Source organism: Castor canadensis, chromosome 2 (genome assembly GCF_047511655.1).
Source record: "Castor canadensis chromosome 2, mCasCan1.hap1v2, whole genome shotgun sequence".
NCBI classification, from domain to species: Eukaryota; Metazoa; Chordata; class Mammalia; order Rodentia; family Castoridae; genus Castor; species Castor canadensis.
In genome coordinates, this window is record NC_133387.1 from 104,581,727 (window position 1) to 104,596,572 (window position 14,846).

The 14,846-nt window shown below is 45.4% G+C and overlaps 1 protein-coding gene across 1 annotated transcript; it reads left to right on the forward strand.

Moving 5' to 3' along the window:
• The first annotated feature begins 746 nt into the window (after positions 1-746).
• Positions 747-13,058, forward strand: Ccdc201 (coiled-coil domain containing 201). The gene is made up of 3 exons (XM_074065418.1): positions 747-1,039; positions 7,619-8,071; positions 9,449-13,058. Exons 1-3 carry the CDS (start codon positions 1,022-1,024, stop codon positions 9,593-9,595), a joined length of 618 nt encoding a protein of 205 aa, XP_073921519.1. The 5' UTR covers positions 747-1,021; the 3' UTR covers positions 9,596-13,058.
• The last annotated feature ends 1,788 nt before the right edge of the window (positions 13,059-14,846 follow it).

Sequence of the window (14,846 nt, forward strand, 5' to 3'; positions counted from 1 at the left end):
ACACAAGGACTGGAGGTATGGCTCAAGTGGTAGAGTGCCAGCCTAGCAAGCGTGAGGCCCTGAGTTCAAACCCCAGTACCGCCAATAAATAAATATATAAAATAAGCAACACGAAAAAGGGCAGGTGGAATGGCTCAAGTGGTAGAGCAGCTGCCTAGCAAGCGTTGATGCCCTGAGTTCAAAACTCAGTAACACACACACACACACACAAAAAGAATTAGTGTATGCATTCGAATTGACTAAGTTACCATTACTCTGTGGCACTTATCGACACTCATTAGTGCTTCTGCTAGGAAGTGGTCTAGCACCTGGCACCTGCATGGATTCTGTCACCTGGGAGTCATTAGCTTGTGCTAATTATGGGACTTCAGCCAGACCAGCTCAAGCAGGAACTTGATTGGCCTAGCACTCTGGGCTCTCACAAGCCCTCTGGGAGGGTTCTGAGAAGACTGAGTCTGAGAAACATGGAAGGGAAGGGGAGAAGGAAAAAAGGAGAAGAGGAGGGGAGAAAAGGGAGGGAAGGGAAGGAAGAGGGAGGAGAGAGGAGGACAGGGCCCTTCAGTGATAGAACATGTTTGCAGTACAACAGTTCTGGTGACCCTCAGTTTGCCTGGATGTACAAATGTCTTGTTCATTGACTTGCTTAGGTGAGATCACCCTTCCTTTATTCTGTGATGATTCAGGTTAAGAATTTGGCACACAGTGAGCACACCACACTGGGCTTATTATTGGGTAGCCAGGGTCCTGCAACCTTGACTTTCTGAAGTCCTTTGTGACACACACTCAGGTGCACACAGGAGGAACCAGCCAGGTGGAGGTCACAGGGTGAGGAGAAATCACTCCCTGCCTGCTCAGTGCACCCGAGTGCTCATTAGGTGAACTGAGGTACAGGTGGACTCGGACAGGCTTGGCCAAGCGTGAACACCAAGCACAGGTGTTTCTTGACACTGGGGATTGAAAAGCCAGAGGCTGAAGCTGCCCAAGGAAGAGATCCAAAGGGAGATCCAAACAGACGGAGGGGATGGATCCAGGGACACAGGTAGGTGGAGAGGGGTGCACTGGGGGATGTGGAGGCTACAGAGGGTTAAGTGAAACTACTACTGGTCATGTGCTTTGGGTTAGGCAGAGCAGGCTCAGTGCTGGCACTCTGGGGATGTCCATGTCCTCGCCTGGAGCCTCCTGGTTGGCTGCAGGAACTGCTAGCTATGCCTCAGTCTGAGTCTCCCCAGCCTGGCTCTGAGGCCTCCAGTGCACCTCGGGTCTCTCAGACCCAAGTCAGGCAGGCAGGATCCTTTGTTCTGTCCTGAAACTTGGGGCTGTCCTTGGTCCCTTCTTTGGGGCCTCGGCATTCTGGAGGACAGAGCCTCCTTAGCTGCAGCTCTTCAGGAAGGCCAGAAAGCCAAGGAGACCAGTGGTTCCAGGGTACAGGACAAAAAGCTGTTTGTAAAGTGAAATGCTGGCCTGTGCAGAATCAGGTAACAATTCTGTGTTATGTTAAAACCAGTTTCTAATTCTGTACTGTGACTGCATCTGAGCACCTGCAGGGTGGGACCCTTCAGTGCCTGTTCCCCAACAGCTCGTGGTCCTTGGCTCCCTTAGTCTCCGTGTGTCTTGGCTTCTTTATCAGAGAAGTATCGGTTCTTTTTTCAATCCTTTTCCATTTGTACGTGGATGCTAATTTGAGCTGTTTCTAGAACTTTAGATTTTTATTTTTGCTCCATGTGTACAAAAAGACTAGCCAAACATAGAGATCTTTTCCTGTCTGTATATTAAAAGCACTTGTGTTCTTCTTACGGATATACTGTGTATCTCCTTACATGGATACTAATTCAACTGGTCCAGAATGACAAAGACTTTCTGCTACAGTGTTGCCATGGACATCCTTGTACAGGAAATATTTTGCACATGTATCCTTCTGTAGAATAAATTTCTAGAAGGAGCATCTGTTGTTAAATAGAGACTGCATCTGGACATTACCAAGTTCCCTTCCATGGAAGATGGAAGTTTGCTCACTTGTGCAAAGTTTTCCTGTATCTGGAATTTTTTTTTGTCAGTCTAACAGAAGATTGAAAAATGGTACTCTTTCATTCTGATCTGCATTTTTATTAAAAAGAATGGGAGGGGTGTGCTGAAGAGAACTTTCTGCATTTGTCCACTAGGATGCTAAGTTTTCCCAAAATTATAGGCACTGTGATTTGTCCTTAAACTTTTCATTAGTGTATCAGTTTTTTCTTTTTCTACTTTCTTTCTTTCTTTTTTTTTTTTTTTTTTTTTTTGGTGGTACTGGGGCTTGAACTCGGGGCCTACACTTTGAGCCACTCCACCAGCCCTTTAGTGTTGGGTATTTTTGAGATAGGGTCTCACAAACCATTTGCCTGGGCTGGCTTTGAACTGCGATCCTCCTAATCTCTGCCTCCTAAATCGCTAGGATTACAGGCGTGAGCCACTGGCACCCAGCAAAGATTTTATAGACTAATTCTTTAATGGCTTCTAGGCTGTGAGTCTTAGAAAAGCCTTGCTTAGAATGCATTTTCAGAATGAGCCACTCATATCAACTGCCAACACTTTTATAGCTTTGCTTTTCATATCTGTCTTTAAGCCATATTGCAATTATCATGGTGAATGATGTGATCTAAGAACCCAACTATGATTAACAATTCTAGTTTTTTCTCTGTTCATTTCTGGTAATTTATGCACTTTAAGGAGGATGCATCTTTGGTTCTTTGTAATACAGTGTAGGGCATGAGGTAGGGATGTGGCTTTGCTATTTTTAGCCCCCCCCCCCCCCCCCCCGCAAATGGCCAACCAGACAGAAGAGTATGGTATGAAAAAGACACACTCTAGTCCCCGCTCATTTGAGATGCATCTTGTCACACACGATGTCATTTTATGTATGTCCACAGATGATTATGAAATAATACTAAATTGTGTTATTTGGGATCTTTTGACATGTTTCAATATTAGTTAGAATAACAGATCAAATTATCAACATTGAATTCAATTCTTAGTTCTTGTTAACAAGAAAACATACTTCTATCACTTTGTGGTTTCAATGTGAAATTTTTTTCCAGTGTTGAAATTTGAACTCAGGGCCTCATGCTTGCTAGGCAGGCACTCTACCACTTGAGCCACTCCTCCAGGCCTCACTTTGGTTCATTTTGATAGAAGTTCTTTCTCCTCACCCACATTTCTTTTCTCTGAGATCTTCAGCCCTGAGGGAGAAGATTTAAAGGCATCTTCATCAGTACTGGTGGTTCAGGTAAGGAGGTGGTCTCCAACACATTTCCAATCTTTTCCCCTCTTGATCTAGCAAGGGCTATAAACAGGTGAATTAGCTTCATTTACTACTTTAATTCTGTTTTTCTTGTTTTTCCTAGTAGTTTGCTCTATGAGTGTTGATGCTATAGTAACAGAGGTCGTTGTAACAGCTGTGTATTTTGGCTATTTTTACTACATGGTGCCTTTGGTTTTGGTCCTGTTTAATGTATTTTGCCATCAGTTCAACCTCTTCCAATGTAAATATTGAAGTCTGCATTTTTTATTTGTACTTCCTTAGTGTTACCTTTGACCATCATTCTACTTTGAAAGGTTGTAAAGCTCTTTGTCTGAGACCCATCTTATTGTAGGCAGTTCATTGTTGGTTCTGTTATGTAATGCAGTCTGAGAGTCCTTTAATAGGTAAATTTGTTCTGTTTGCCTTTACTGGTGTGACAGATACCTTTGGTCTTGAGTTTTTCTAGTGTACAAAAGAGACATAGGGATGTGAGGGCGATCTGGCTGCGACATCTGTCACCCCATTGATCGCCAGGGTTGATTCGGCTGATCTGGCTGGCTAGGCGGGTGTCCTCTTCCTCCCTCACCGCTCCATGTGCGTCCCTCCCGAAGCTGCGCGCTCGGTCGAAGAGGACGACCATCCCCGATAGAGGAGGACCGTTCTTCGGTCAAGGGTATACGAGTAGCTGCGCTCCCCTGCTAGAACCTCCAAACAAGCTCTCAAAAGAGACATAGATGGTAGATAAGTACATAAAAGTCAAACGACTTCATGACTTCATTATTCCTTGCAGAAATGGACTCTAAAACCACTATGCATATGGGACACCACTACTCTCTTATTAGAAAATTAATATTAACAAAAGGACTGATGGGCTGGATGTTGATGGTTTACATCTGTAATCCTAGCTACTTGGGAAGCTGAGATCAGGAGGATTGCAATTTGAGGCCAGCGTGGGCAAAAATTTTCAAGACCCTAATCTCAGCTAATAGCTGGGCATAGTGGTGTGCACCTGACACCCCAAGCTACACAGGAGGCTGAGATCAGGAGGATCCTGGTTATAGGCCAGCCTGGGCAAAAAAAAAGCTTGCAAGATTCCATCTCAGTGGGAAAAAAAGCTAGTGGCATGCACCTGTCTTTCCAGCAACAGTAGGAAGCATTAAATAGGATCACAGTCCAGTTCAGCCTAGACACAAAGCAAGACCCTACCACCAAACAACCAGAGCAAAAAGGGTTAGAAGCATGGATCAAGAAAGTAGAGTGCCTGCTTCAAAAGCACAAAGCTCTGAGTTCAAATCCCATATCGTTTTAAATAAATGAATAGAGTAGTTATACCAAATGCCAGTGAGAATGTGGCCCAGCTAGAACCCATTTACATTGCTGGTGGGCTGGAAAACAGTTTGGTGGGTTTGATACTCTTATGCTCAGGTGAAATTCCCATCCTTCAGGCTATTTGAAGTTGATTGGAATCCAGTGCTGTTATGCTAAAGGAAACCATCCACAAAACATACCCCAGGAAGAGCTCTGTGCACAGTCACCATGAAGTCTCCATCCTCAAAGGAGAACTCCCCCTCTTTACTTTCTGGCCAGGCATCGGGGACCTTGCATGTGAAGCAAGTCTGCAGTCCTGTGATCCCATGGGAAGGGCTTAATCCTTAATTTCCTCAACTCCAGCTCACACCTGCCTGCTGCCATATCCCTTTCTCAGGTGACAAAGTCATCAGCATTGAATTCCCCTGGGTTATTTGATAATGACCATCCTTGCCTCTTAAGAATGTAAGGAAGGACTGAGAGCTGATTTTAAGTGTTTCAGAACACCCTGGTGAATAAATGTTTCTAGGAAAAGCTCTCCCTAGACTATATTTCCAGAACCTTCCCCTCCTGCCATGGCTTCATTCTGAGATCTTATTTAAAATTTTTTTTTTGGTGGTACTGGGGCTTGAACCCAGAGCCTCACACTTGTCAGGCAAGCACTCTACTGCTTGAACCACTCCACCAGCCCTTTTTTGGTATTGGGGCTTTTAGAAATAAGGTCTCATGATCTATTTATCCAGCGCTGGCTTTGAACTTTGACCCTCCTGATCTCCGCTCCTGAACAGCTAGGATTACAGGTGTGAGCCACCAGTGCCAGGCTTATTTTGAGATCTTTGTGGGAAATTAGACATATCTCTGCTCTGGTACAATGTAATTAGCTCACATTTCAAATGTTCTATCTTACATGTTTTTGTCCAAAAGTCAGTGGCATATTCCAGAAATAAGCAATTTGCAAAAGTTTCAAATTGTATAATGTTCTGAGCATTGTGATAAAATATCAAACTGGCCATCCTGCTGGGGATGTAGATTCTCCCTTTGCTCAGTGTTCACACTGCATTCTTGTCAGTCATTTGGTAGTTTTGGGGTGGACTTTGATGGTTTTGTGGTTCTTATATTGAAGTGACCCTTACTTCATAATTCCAAAGCTCCAATAGTGATTGCGTCAATTTGAGTATGACAAACAGAAGCCACAAAGTACTTCTTTTAAATGGAAAAGTGAAAGTTTATCATAGGTATATGTAAGAGAAAACATCCAGAGGGTTTGGTGTACAATATCTACTGGGGGGTCTTAGAACACATTCCCTGTAGATAAGTGGTGTCTACTGCTCAAACCCACCAAGTTTCAGTGTAATTTATTAGAAAATGATAAATTAATACAGGTTCCACTGCTTTGCCTCAACATTCCCACTCATTCTCCTGCTTCAAGCAGACAGTCATCTACTTTTTTCTTCTCTATCACTCCAAAATCACTAATGTGCTTTTTACCTGATAACCCTTTCTGTGCACAAATATGTTCAGGCATTCAGTAAAGTGGTAGCACCTGTGTCTTTGCTGCTATATAGATAGCCCCCACACAGACCATCCTGAGAAGATGGCCTTTGACTTTCACCTTGTCTGAAAGAGAGCCTTCTGAGTTTCTCCTGAGTTAAGTTCTGGGCTCTCAGCTCTTACTGGCTTTGTCCAGGCTATGAACAACCAATGGCTAACCACACAGTATGGGCAGACCTTGGGGAGTGTCAGAATCCCTCCTTTTTAAGGATCTTCTCCTCTCATTTTAGAAATGTTCCAGTTCTTCTTATAGCCTGAGTAGTGACAATGGCTTCCTTCACATTTTGGGGGGTTTGCAGTGGACATTGTAACTGGAAACTGTTATTCTCATTACAAAAAATAAAGAAAGGCAGGAACTTGTTCCATTAGAGTGGGATTAAAACAGTGAGAAAACAACTATTCCTTGGAAAGCCGGCTCAGTTAGTAGTAAGTGGGAAGTTGTAACTTCCACTGTAACGCTATCAGCGTGAATGGATGTGTCTAAATGCCGAGGAATAATGGCACAGAGCCAAGTGTTGAATCACTGCCAGTCATTTGACTTGAGCAGTTTTCAAGGGGCACTGTGGAGGCACATGCCTTATGGTGATCACAAATGTATTTACCCTTGGAGATTGGTTCCAGAAACCCCCTCAGATGCCCAAATCCAGATGCACAGTGTCTTATGATAAAATGGTATTATATTTGCAAGGATCCCCTCCTATACTTTGGGTCATCTCTGAATTATTTATAATTTTGAATACAAGGCAAATGCAATGGAAATTGTTGCCATACTGAACAGTGTTTGGAATAATGACAAAAACTTTATGCTAAGGATAATTTTTTTATGACTATTTTCCATCTGAAAGTGGTTGAGTCCATTAACGAAGGACCTGCTGACACAGAGGCACACAGTATAGCTGGTATCTGAGAACAGGGTGTGAGTACAGGAATATGGCTGGCTTAATCTAGACCTTGTCTCAGGGGAACACATGGCCAAGGTGAAGGCTGCAGTCTATCATGGGACTCAGATTAGGATAGCAACACATTGTCTGAAGTGCAAATATTGTACATATTGCCTACCCTCAGCCGCCAGCTAGAGCTGCCTGCCCAACTTGTTTCACTTGTCCATGCTTGGGAAACTGCCATATCTGTCAACAAGTTTGTCTCTTTATATTGTGAATTTCCATGTGATTTCACTTGACAACATTTTGCTGTTTTCCTGGGGTGGGTGTTTACCTGAATATCCCCTGTGCTTAGTCTTATCCTTGAAGACTGTCTCTGACTGCTGTGGATGCTGTTGACAAGTCATCATTGTGAACAAGGCACAGATGAAGCCATGGTTTCTGCCCTTGGCCTCTGTGCACTCCTAGCTCTGGGGTAACACTTGGATCTGTCTCGAGGGGTAATTGTGCTCAGATGGGGATGTGCCTGATGTTGGAGGTTTAGTGTCCTTCTGGAAGCCTGCTGCAACTGTCTGTAAGTCAGATCTGTGTTTTTACCTTACAGGTTTCTGGGCTGAGCTCCACTGAGGATGAAAGCTCCTCTCTTGTGACAAGGAAGCTACATTGGAAAAAGCCCACTAAGCACAGCACCCCTAAGGAGACAGCCCTGATCTGGAGCCCAAGGCCCCCAAGAAGGTCCTCCCACCTCCAGGGGTCCCCAATACCTGCAAGTTCCTTGCAGGATGTCATGACCCAACTGGTAGGGGTCAGCCCCACAGTCACCTTCAGAAAGAGGAGACTTTCTACTGTCCAGGACTCTGAAGGGTCCAGTGGGCTGTTGGGATCCAATTCAGACCACTCAGCTGCTAGGGAAGAGCAACCTGTGTCAACATTGACTAAGCAGCAGCAGAAAACAGAAGCCCTGCAGACAGCAAGCTGGCCCAGGAACCCAGGATTGCCAGGGATTCCAGAAACAGTCAGGAGGAGGAGACGAGACCCAAGGGAGCGGGAAGCTGTGGTAGGTCTTGTCCTGCCCCTCGCTGTCCCTCAGGAGCTCCAGGTCCAAGTCCCTGTTGACAATGAGGAGGGTACATGGTGCCTAGCCGTCGGGCACTCAGCACCCACTTTCACTGCTCATGCTTCTCTGGCCCCAGGCATTGGGCCCACACAAACCATGCTGTGTGTGAGGTCACCTTGGTCATCTGGCCTTTTTGGCACCCACTGCTATCTTGTCTTGAGATGGCTGTATGCTCAGAGAGGATGCTGTGGCTGATGTGGTCTGTGGAAACTGTGACTTCCCAGCCAGGGGCTCTGACCTCCTAGTCCCCAGCTGTGGGCTCTGGATGCTCCTTTTCCTTAATCTGTATCTCTCATAGGGACCTAGGTGCCAACTCTTGTCACCAGCAGAGGGGTAGGCGGACAGAATTGCAAGAGGAGTGGGGAAGTCCCTCTTTCAGTGGAAAGCTGTACTGTCTCAGCTCCTTCCTGCACTTCAAGCTGTGCCTACCCTCAGGGGAAGAGGGGCTGTTGCCACTCCTGGGACAGTCCTGGGTCCCAATGTCCTGGGTGAAATGGCCCTAACCCCTTCTCCAGCATGGTGTTGAGACAGATGTCCCACCCTTACACAGTGAGGTTTCTATGTCCCCATGGTGGGACAACCAGCAGGGCACAAGCTGTCCTAGACACCCATCTATCTGAGGTCACTCTCTGCCTCTGCTGGTCAGAGGGTCTCCTCTCCTGAAAGCTGCGAGGATCAGATGAGAACAGGAGGGTGGCATCTGCCAGCACCTGCTGGGAACAGTGGTGGAAGAGAAGCAGATAGAGCATTAAGCACAAGTCCATCCCCGTAGTCCTCAGCTCCCATGAACAGACTGCTGCAAACTGTCACAAATACCTGACTCAGCTTGCTGGGGAGGTACAGGGCAGCCCAGGAAGCCATGGGAAGGGTTCTGTCTTCTTTATTTCTCCTCCATATCCCTCCTGTGGACTCCAACCTCCAGGGTAGCTGGTAGTCAGGCAGCCCAGCCTCTTTTCTGGAAGGGCCTGTGTCACCTGGCCCTTTTATGGGTTCATCCTTTTACCATGATGGGCCTTGTGTTCTAGTAGCTTCCCGAGAAGGGCACAGGTTGCCTTTTCCCTCACACTTGACTGGCAGGTAAGGATCCCTCCTGAGAATGGGAAGACTATGTGGTCACCCAGTTCTGCCCTGCCACCTGGCATAACATACATTTGGGGCACAGGGAGAAGGGAGCTCTGTGGGTTTGACTGGTCTCTGACCTGGACGAGGGTCCCCAGGCCTGGTGGGTGCTTCTTTTTCTAAGTGGGCTTTGCAGTGCACTGGGTGGTCTCCAGGACAGACGGCTGTTCTGCAAGGTGACACCTTTCTTCTAAACAGATGCAGCGAGTAAGGCAGTGGGAGGTCCGCCTGCTCCAGGAGATTGAGGCGGCGGTCCAGCATGAGCTCACCATCGAAGAAGCAGAAGGGATGCCTAGAACAGAAACAGTTGGGGTCGCCACTCAGGAGCCCGATGCCTCAGACTGACTTAAGCACCCACACTTGCCCTCCTGCAGCTGGCCCAGAACCTCAAGGCCCCATGAGGGTGAGGAGGGAGCCACTCTTTGCTATCCAGACTGTAAAATTGGGGTCAGGGATGCCAAGGAGCCTCTTGGGGGGGGCACCTCTTTGAGTGAACATGGCATGGTTGCTTAAACACTGAGCTAGATTTTATTCTTGTAAATGTTTGCATCCCACACTGTACCTAAAAATGTTTGCTTTCTTTTGCTAAAAACAAATGTATGCTTACATTTCCAGGTTAGGCTATTCTGCTTCCAACCTGGCTCTTGGTATGTCATCAGGTAGGCTGGGTCTTCTCAGGCATGTAGATAAAAGGTTATTGCTACAGTGGAATTGAAATGACAGCCCCTAAATAAAACCTCAGACTGGATTTAAAAATAGGATGTAATTTCTGGGCACTATGACACCTATCATCTTAACTACTTGGGAGGCTGAGATCAGGAGGATCACAATTGAAAGCCAGCCCAGGCAAATAGTTCCAGACCCCATTTCCGAAATAACCAGAGCAAAACAGACCAGAGGTGTGCCTCAAGTGGTAGAGCACCTGCTTTGCAAGCATGAAGCCCTGAGTTCAAACCCCAGTCCCACCAAAAAAAGAAAAGAAAATGGAAAAAAGAGTAAGGAAGAGTAACAGTGAATATGATCCAAGTATGTTCTATGAATGTATGCAAATTCCACAATGAAGCCCCCACTTTGCATAATTAATGTACTACTAAAAATGAAGGCTATGATTATTTACCAATTTATTTTTGGTGATATTGGGGTTTGAACTCGGGGCCTCACACTTGGTAGGCAGGCACTCTATCACTTGAGACACTATACCAGTCCTCTTTTGATGAGTTTTTTCAATGTTAAGTCCAGGATGGTCTCTTTGATGAGCCAGGTGAAAAGTTTCACTCTGCCACATAGTGGCACAGTGGCAGATCAATATATACGCATTTATATGTAGAACACGTTTGTAACAGTGGAGCTGCTCTGTGGAACTCGGGGGAGGAAGGAAAGGAAAAGAGAACGATAGAGTGTCAGTAATATCATAAAACATCACATCTGTGCAGGTAGAGGACATAAGGATGTGCACTGAAAGCTGTTGAGTAATGGGGGTGGGAGGGAAGGGGTAAGGGAGAGCAGTGGAAGGGGTTGAATGGACCAAAGTAAAGTAGACTCACAGCAGGGATACATGGAAAAACCCCTTTGAACATCAACTTAAATATTAATAACAAAAGACAGGACTGTGAAGTAAGTACAGTGTGGGGGGCACTTGTGGGAGGGGGAGGTGAATGAAGGAGATGAATGAGGGAATATGGTGGATGAACTTCATAAACTTAAATAGAACAAAGAAACCTCTTGCAAGTGCTTTAAATGGGGTAGGGAGGGAGTTAAGAGAGGAGATGGAGGGGGTGATCTAACCAATGTACAATATAAACCTATTTGGAATGGTAACTATGAATATATGCTAATAAAAAATGAAAAAGAAATTCAGATCAAGAATCCTCCTCCCTGGAAGTGTGCACATTTCTCTGGAAGAGTGGCAAAGAGGAGATGATGGGATTCCTCACAAGGATTAAACATGGGCTGGCAGCTGTACCTGTAACTTCAGATGTCACCTGACATTCTTTATTAAGTGAGAATTTTACTCTGCTGCTCGTTTAAATGTCTGCATGTTTTATGAGGTCATTCCTTTGGATGTCCTGCCTATTCAAACTGCTCTTCTTCTGTTTTATAATGACTGAGTTGTAGAATTATCATATTTATAAAAATAACACTATTCATTTTTCAAACTGTCGCATCAAAGTATAAAGAAACAAAAACTGTAGAAGTGCATAATGTAGAAATAAAATAAAGCTTCTGATCTTTTAAAAAATCGAACTGCTTTCATGAGAAATAGTCCCAAAGGCTGTGCTTGATGCAAATTGATTCACATATGAAGTCAAGTGAATTCTTCCTCCACTACCCCTTTCCCCCTCCAATTCCCCATTCTCCTCCCCCTCCTTTTTCTTCCTCTTGTTTCATTCTCCTCCTGCTCTCCTGTTCTTTCTTCCTCCTTTTCCTCCTCTTCATCTTTTTCCTCTCCTTCTCCCTTTTCTTCCTGCTTCTTTCCCCTCCTCCCATCTCTCTCATTTCTCAAATAATAAAATCCCAAAATCAGAATTAATCCAGGGAGGAAGTCTAGGGAAGTGTGTTCTTGAAACGTTGGGAATGACAGGCAAGGGGACAGGTTTATGTGACAGATGACATCCTGGATGAGCATGCTGCCTTTTCTAGGATCAGTGCATCAATGCAGCAGGAGTCTCAGCAAGTTACCCCTAGTAACTGCAGTGACTTCTCCTTGAAGTGACTAAAATGCAGCTCTGACAGCTTTCAGAAATAAGACAGAGTAGCAGGCATGTGTTCTGTTCCTGGGGAGACACTGGTGAGAAGCTGGCGTCTGGGCACAGAGGGCACAGTCCCCTTTGGCCTCAGACTCTGTGTTCTCAGGAGGAAAGGTGGCTATGAGAGCCTGGGACCAGAGATGGCATCTTTCCAGACCAAGGCACATGGGAAAGGGCACTGCCATCTCAGGTTGGCAAGCTTCCCGAACTAATCCAGTGGAAATTGATAAATGGTGGTCCTTGGGGGATGTCGCCATGATGCTCATTTGGAGAGAGAACCAGGGATGTAACTTGCACCATAATTGGGTATTAAAATGATTTTCTTAACCCCTGCTATGTAAATAAATACATATAACTTGCATAAAATACAACTATACAACCTACTGAGCAAAGGAATGCGTTCTTTTTCCTGGCAGTTTTCTTTCAATGTACAACACCCACAGACACTGAAGTTCCTCTAATCCCTTTCTCCTAAATGTAAGTGGTATTTAAACTGCTTTTGCTGAAAAGCACTGACCTTGGACACACGAATTAACTAAAGACAGAAGAAGCTTGGCATCCCTGCCTCCATTTTGTATCTGTCTTAGCTCTAAGCCATTCTCTCTGCAGTCTCTGCAATCACTTTGGATTCCAGAAAGGACAGAACTGATAACATCTGTGTGACAAGGGACTGAAACTTCCCATAAGGAACAATACAGCCTTAAAGGACAGACACCTCTCCAAATGAGGACAATGACCTATAATGAGAAGGCTGCACCCTGGAGCAGAAGCAATCATCTCATGGGAACCAGATGACTCCCCTCAAGTGATGACAGTGATGACATCTTCTCTGGAACCCCTCTGGGATCCCTTGGACTGAAATAATGGTCAATCAGAACACACCTGTGACTGGGACTATTTAACTATGCACACCTTTGTCCCCTGCCTCCTATGCTTTTGTCTGTTTAAACCTACAGCTCGTGTCTGTACACAGAAGATGGCTGAAGATGAGCTGAGTGCTTACTCTGCCTCTTCCCATGGCATGTCCCCAGCTGTATAATAAACTTCCTTTCTCTGCCTTTCTCTGCCTTCACCATGCCTCTTTATTTGGTGTTTAGGGGCAAGTGGCCAGACCTGGCATATGGAATCTCAGGAGTTTGGGCCTTGGTCCAAAACTCCCATTTCATAAATGCTTATCATATTTATACACAATGTCCAAGTGCCTGTGCCCACTTCTCATGGACTGTGGTATGAGAACTAGACCCCATGACATGCCAGAGTTGTGTGTTTAAGTTATTCCCACCAAGAGACATCTCCTCTGTGCATTTGTTTTCTGTTAGGTGTCAGTTTCTGTGGTTGTGATGGTTTCTGCTGCGTTTGAGTTTTCTAAGGCTGTGTAACAAATGATCCTAAACTTAGTGGCTCACCACCACACCCTTTTATTATCTCTGGGTCTGGCAGCTCATCCAGGGCTCTGTTTGGAATTCCTGGAGATGAGCTCAAGGTAGTTTTTTACCTGGAGGATCTGAGCAAGAATCTGCCTTCAGGCTCACTCAGCTTGGCAGAAACTAGTTCCTTGCATCTGTAGGGCTGCAGCTCTCTTCCCTTGCTGGCTATTGTCAGGGCATTGCTGCGCTCTGAGATCCTGAAGGTCCCTCCCACCACCACCAAGGTCCAGTGTTACTGGAAAAAAATGGTCCTGAAAATTACCTCAGTTCTTGTGTCCAGCAGGAGAAGAATTCAAGCAAGACACAAAGATTTAGTAACAGTAAAATTTATTAGGAAAGCATTATATTTTCAACAGACCAAAAGTGGGTTTTCTCTAGAGTGAGAGCAAAGGGGTCAGTGGGTGGGGGGAGAGAATTTCCTGTTCCCCATGCAGGAAATGAGAGCAAAAGCCCAAAATGGTGTTCCCCATTTCTTAAGTCTTATAATGGAGAGCTGGGGAAATACCCATGGTCAAAGATAATGGATGTGGGTACCTGAGATGGCTGTTAAAACAGGGAGAGGTCAGCCTCCCTAATCACATCCAGCCACACCCACATCCCATACAGGTCACAGGGACAGTAGGAGTGCTTTAGAACTTTCCTTTGATTATTCTCCACCCATCCAAGGATCCTTATAGCTGGTTAACATCTCCAAGGGGAAAGCAGAAGCAGGTAGCTCCTCTGTGTCTCCTTGTTCCTGTCACATAGCATCTAAAAGGACATGAGAGAGGGCTAGCTATTCTGGCTCTCCTGGTTCCAATACCAGAGTCTCTCCCTTAAATATTTATTAAAATAATAAAATTTCCCTGCGTCTTATGGCCACTGCTTATGTCTAACTCTATCATTAGTCATCTGGCTGCCTCAGTCTTCAAACCATAAATGCTTGGATCAAACCTTGTCATGTAGCAGGAAGGAGGGCCAGAAAAGAAGCAAGCAAGTCTGTGTCCTGATAATATAGCAGTGGGGAGTGATGGCAGAGCAGGGAAATAAAACTTAAAAATCCAAATGTGAAGAAGGTCACATAGCACTGGGGGTGAAGTAGTCAATAGAGTTGCATGCAACCATATGTGGGTTAAACTTGCTTCTATAACCTGCTTGCAAGGGTATGTAAGGTGAGACCCCTTCGTTCTCAGGGCTCAAACTTTGGACTCGAGTCTGCTGGGTCTGTGCCTGCACAATAAAATGTTGCTTCCTACTAAACTGCCTCAGTGTCCCGTGTCTTTGTTCGAGATTCCTGCAACAGTCATCCTTCAAACCTTTCTAGTTTGTCCTTCTGCCACCAGCGAAAGAACATTCTCTCATGGGGCACAAGACATGTTTAGTGTGCCAGACAACTGACCGCTTGCACAATCAGGAATTATGTCTATCCCATCATGGGTTCTC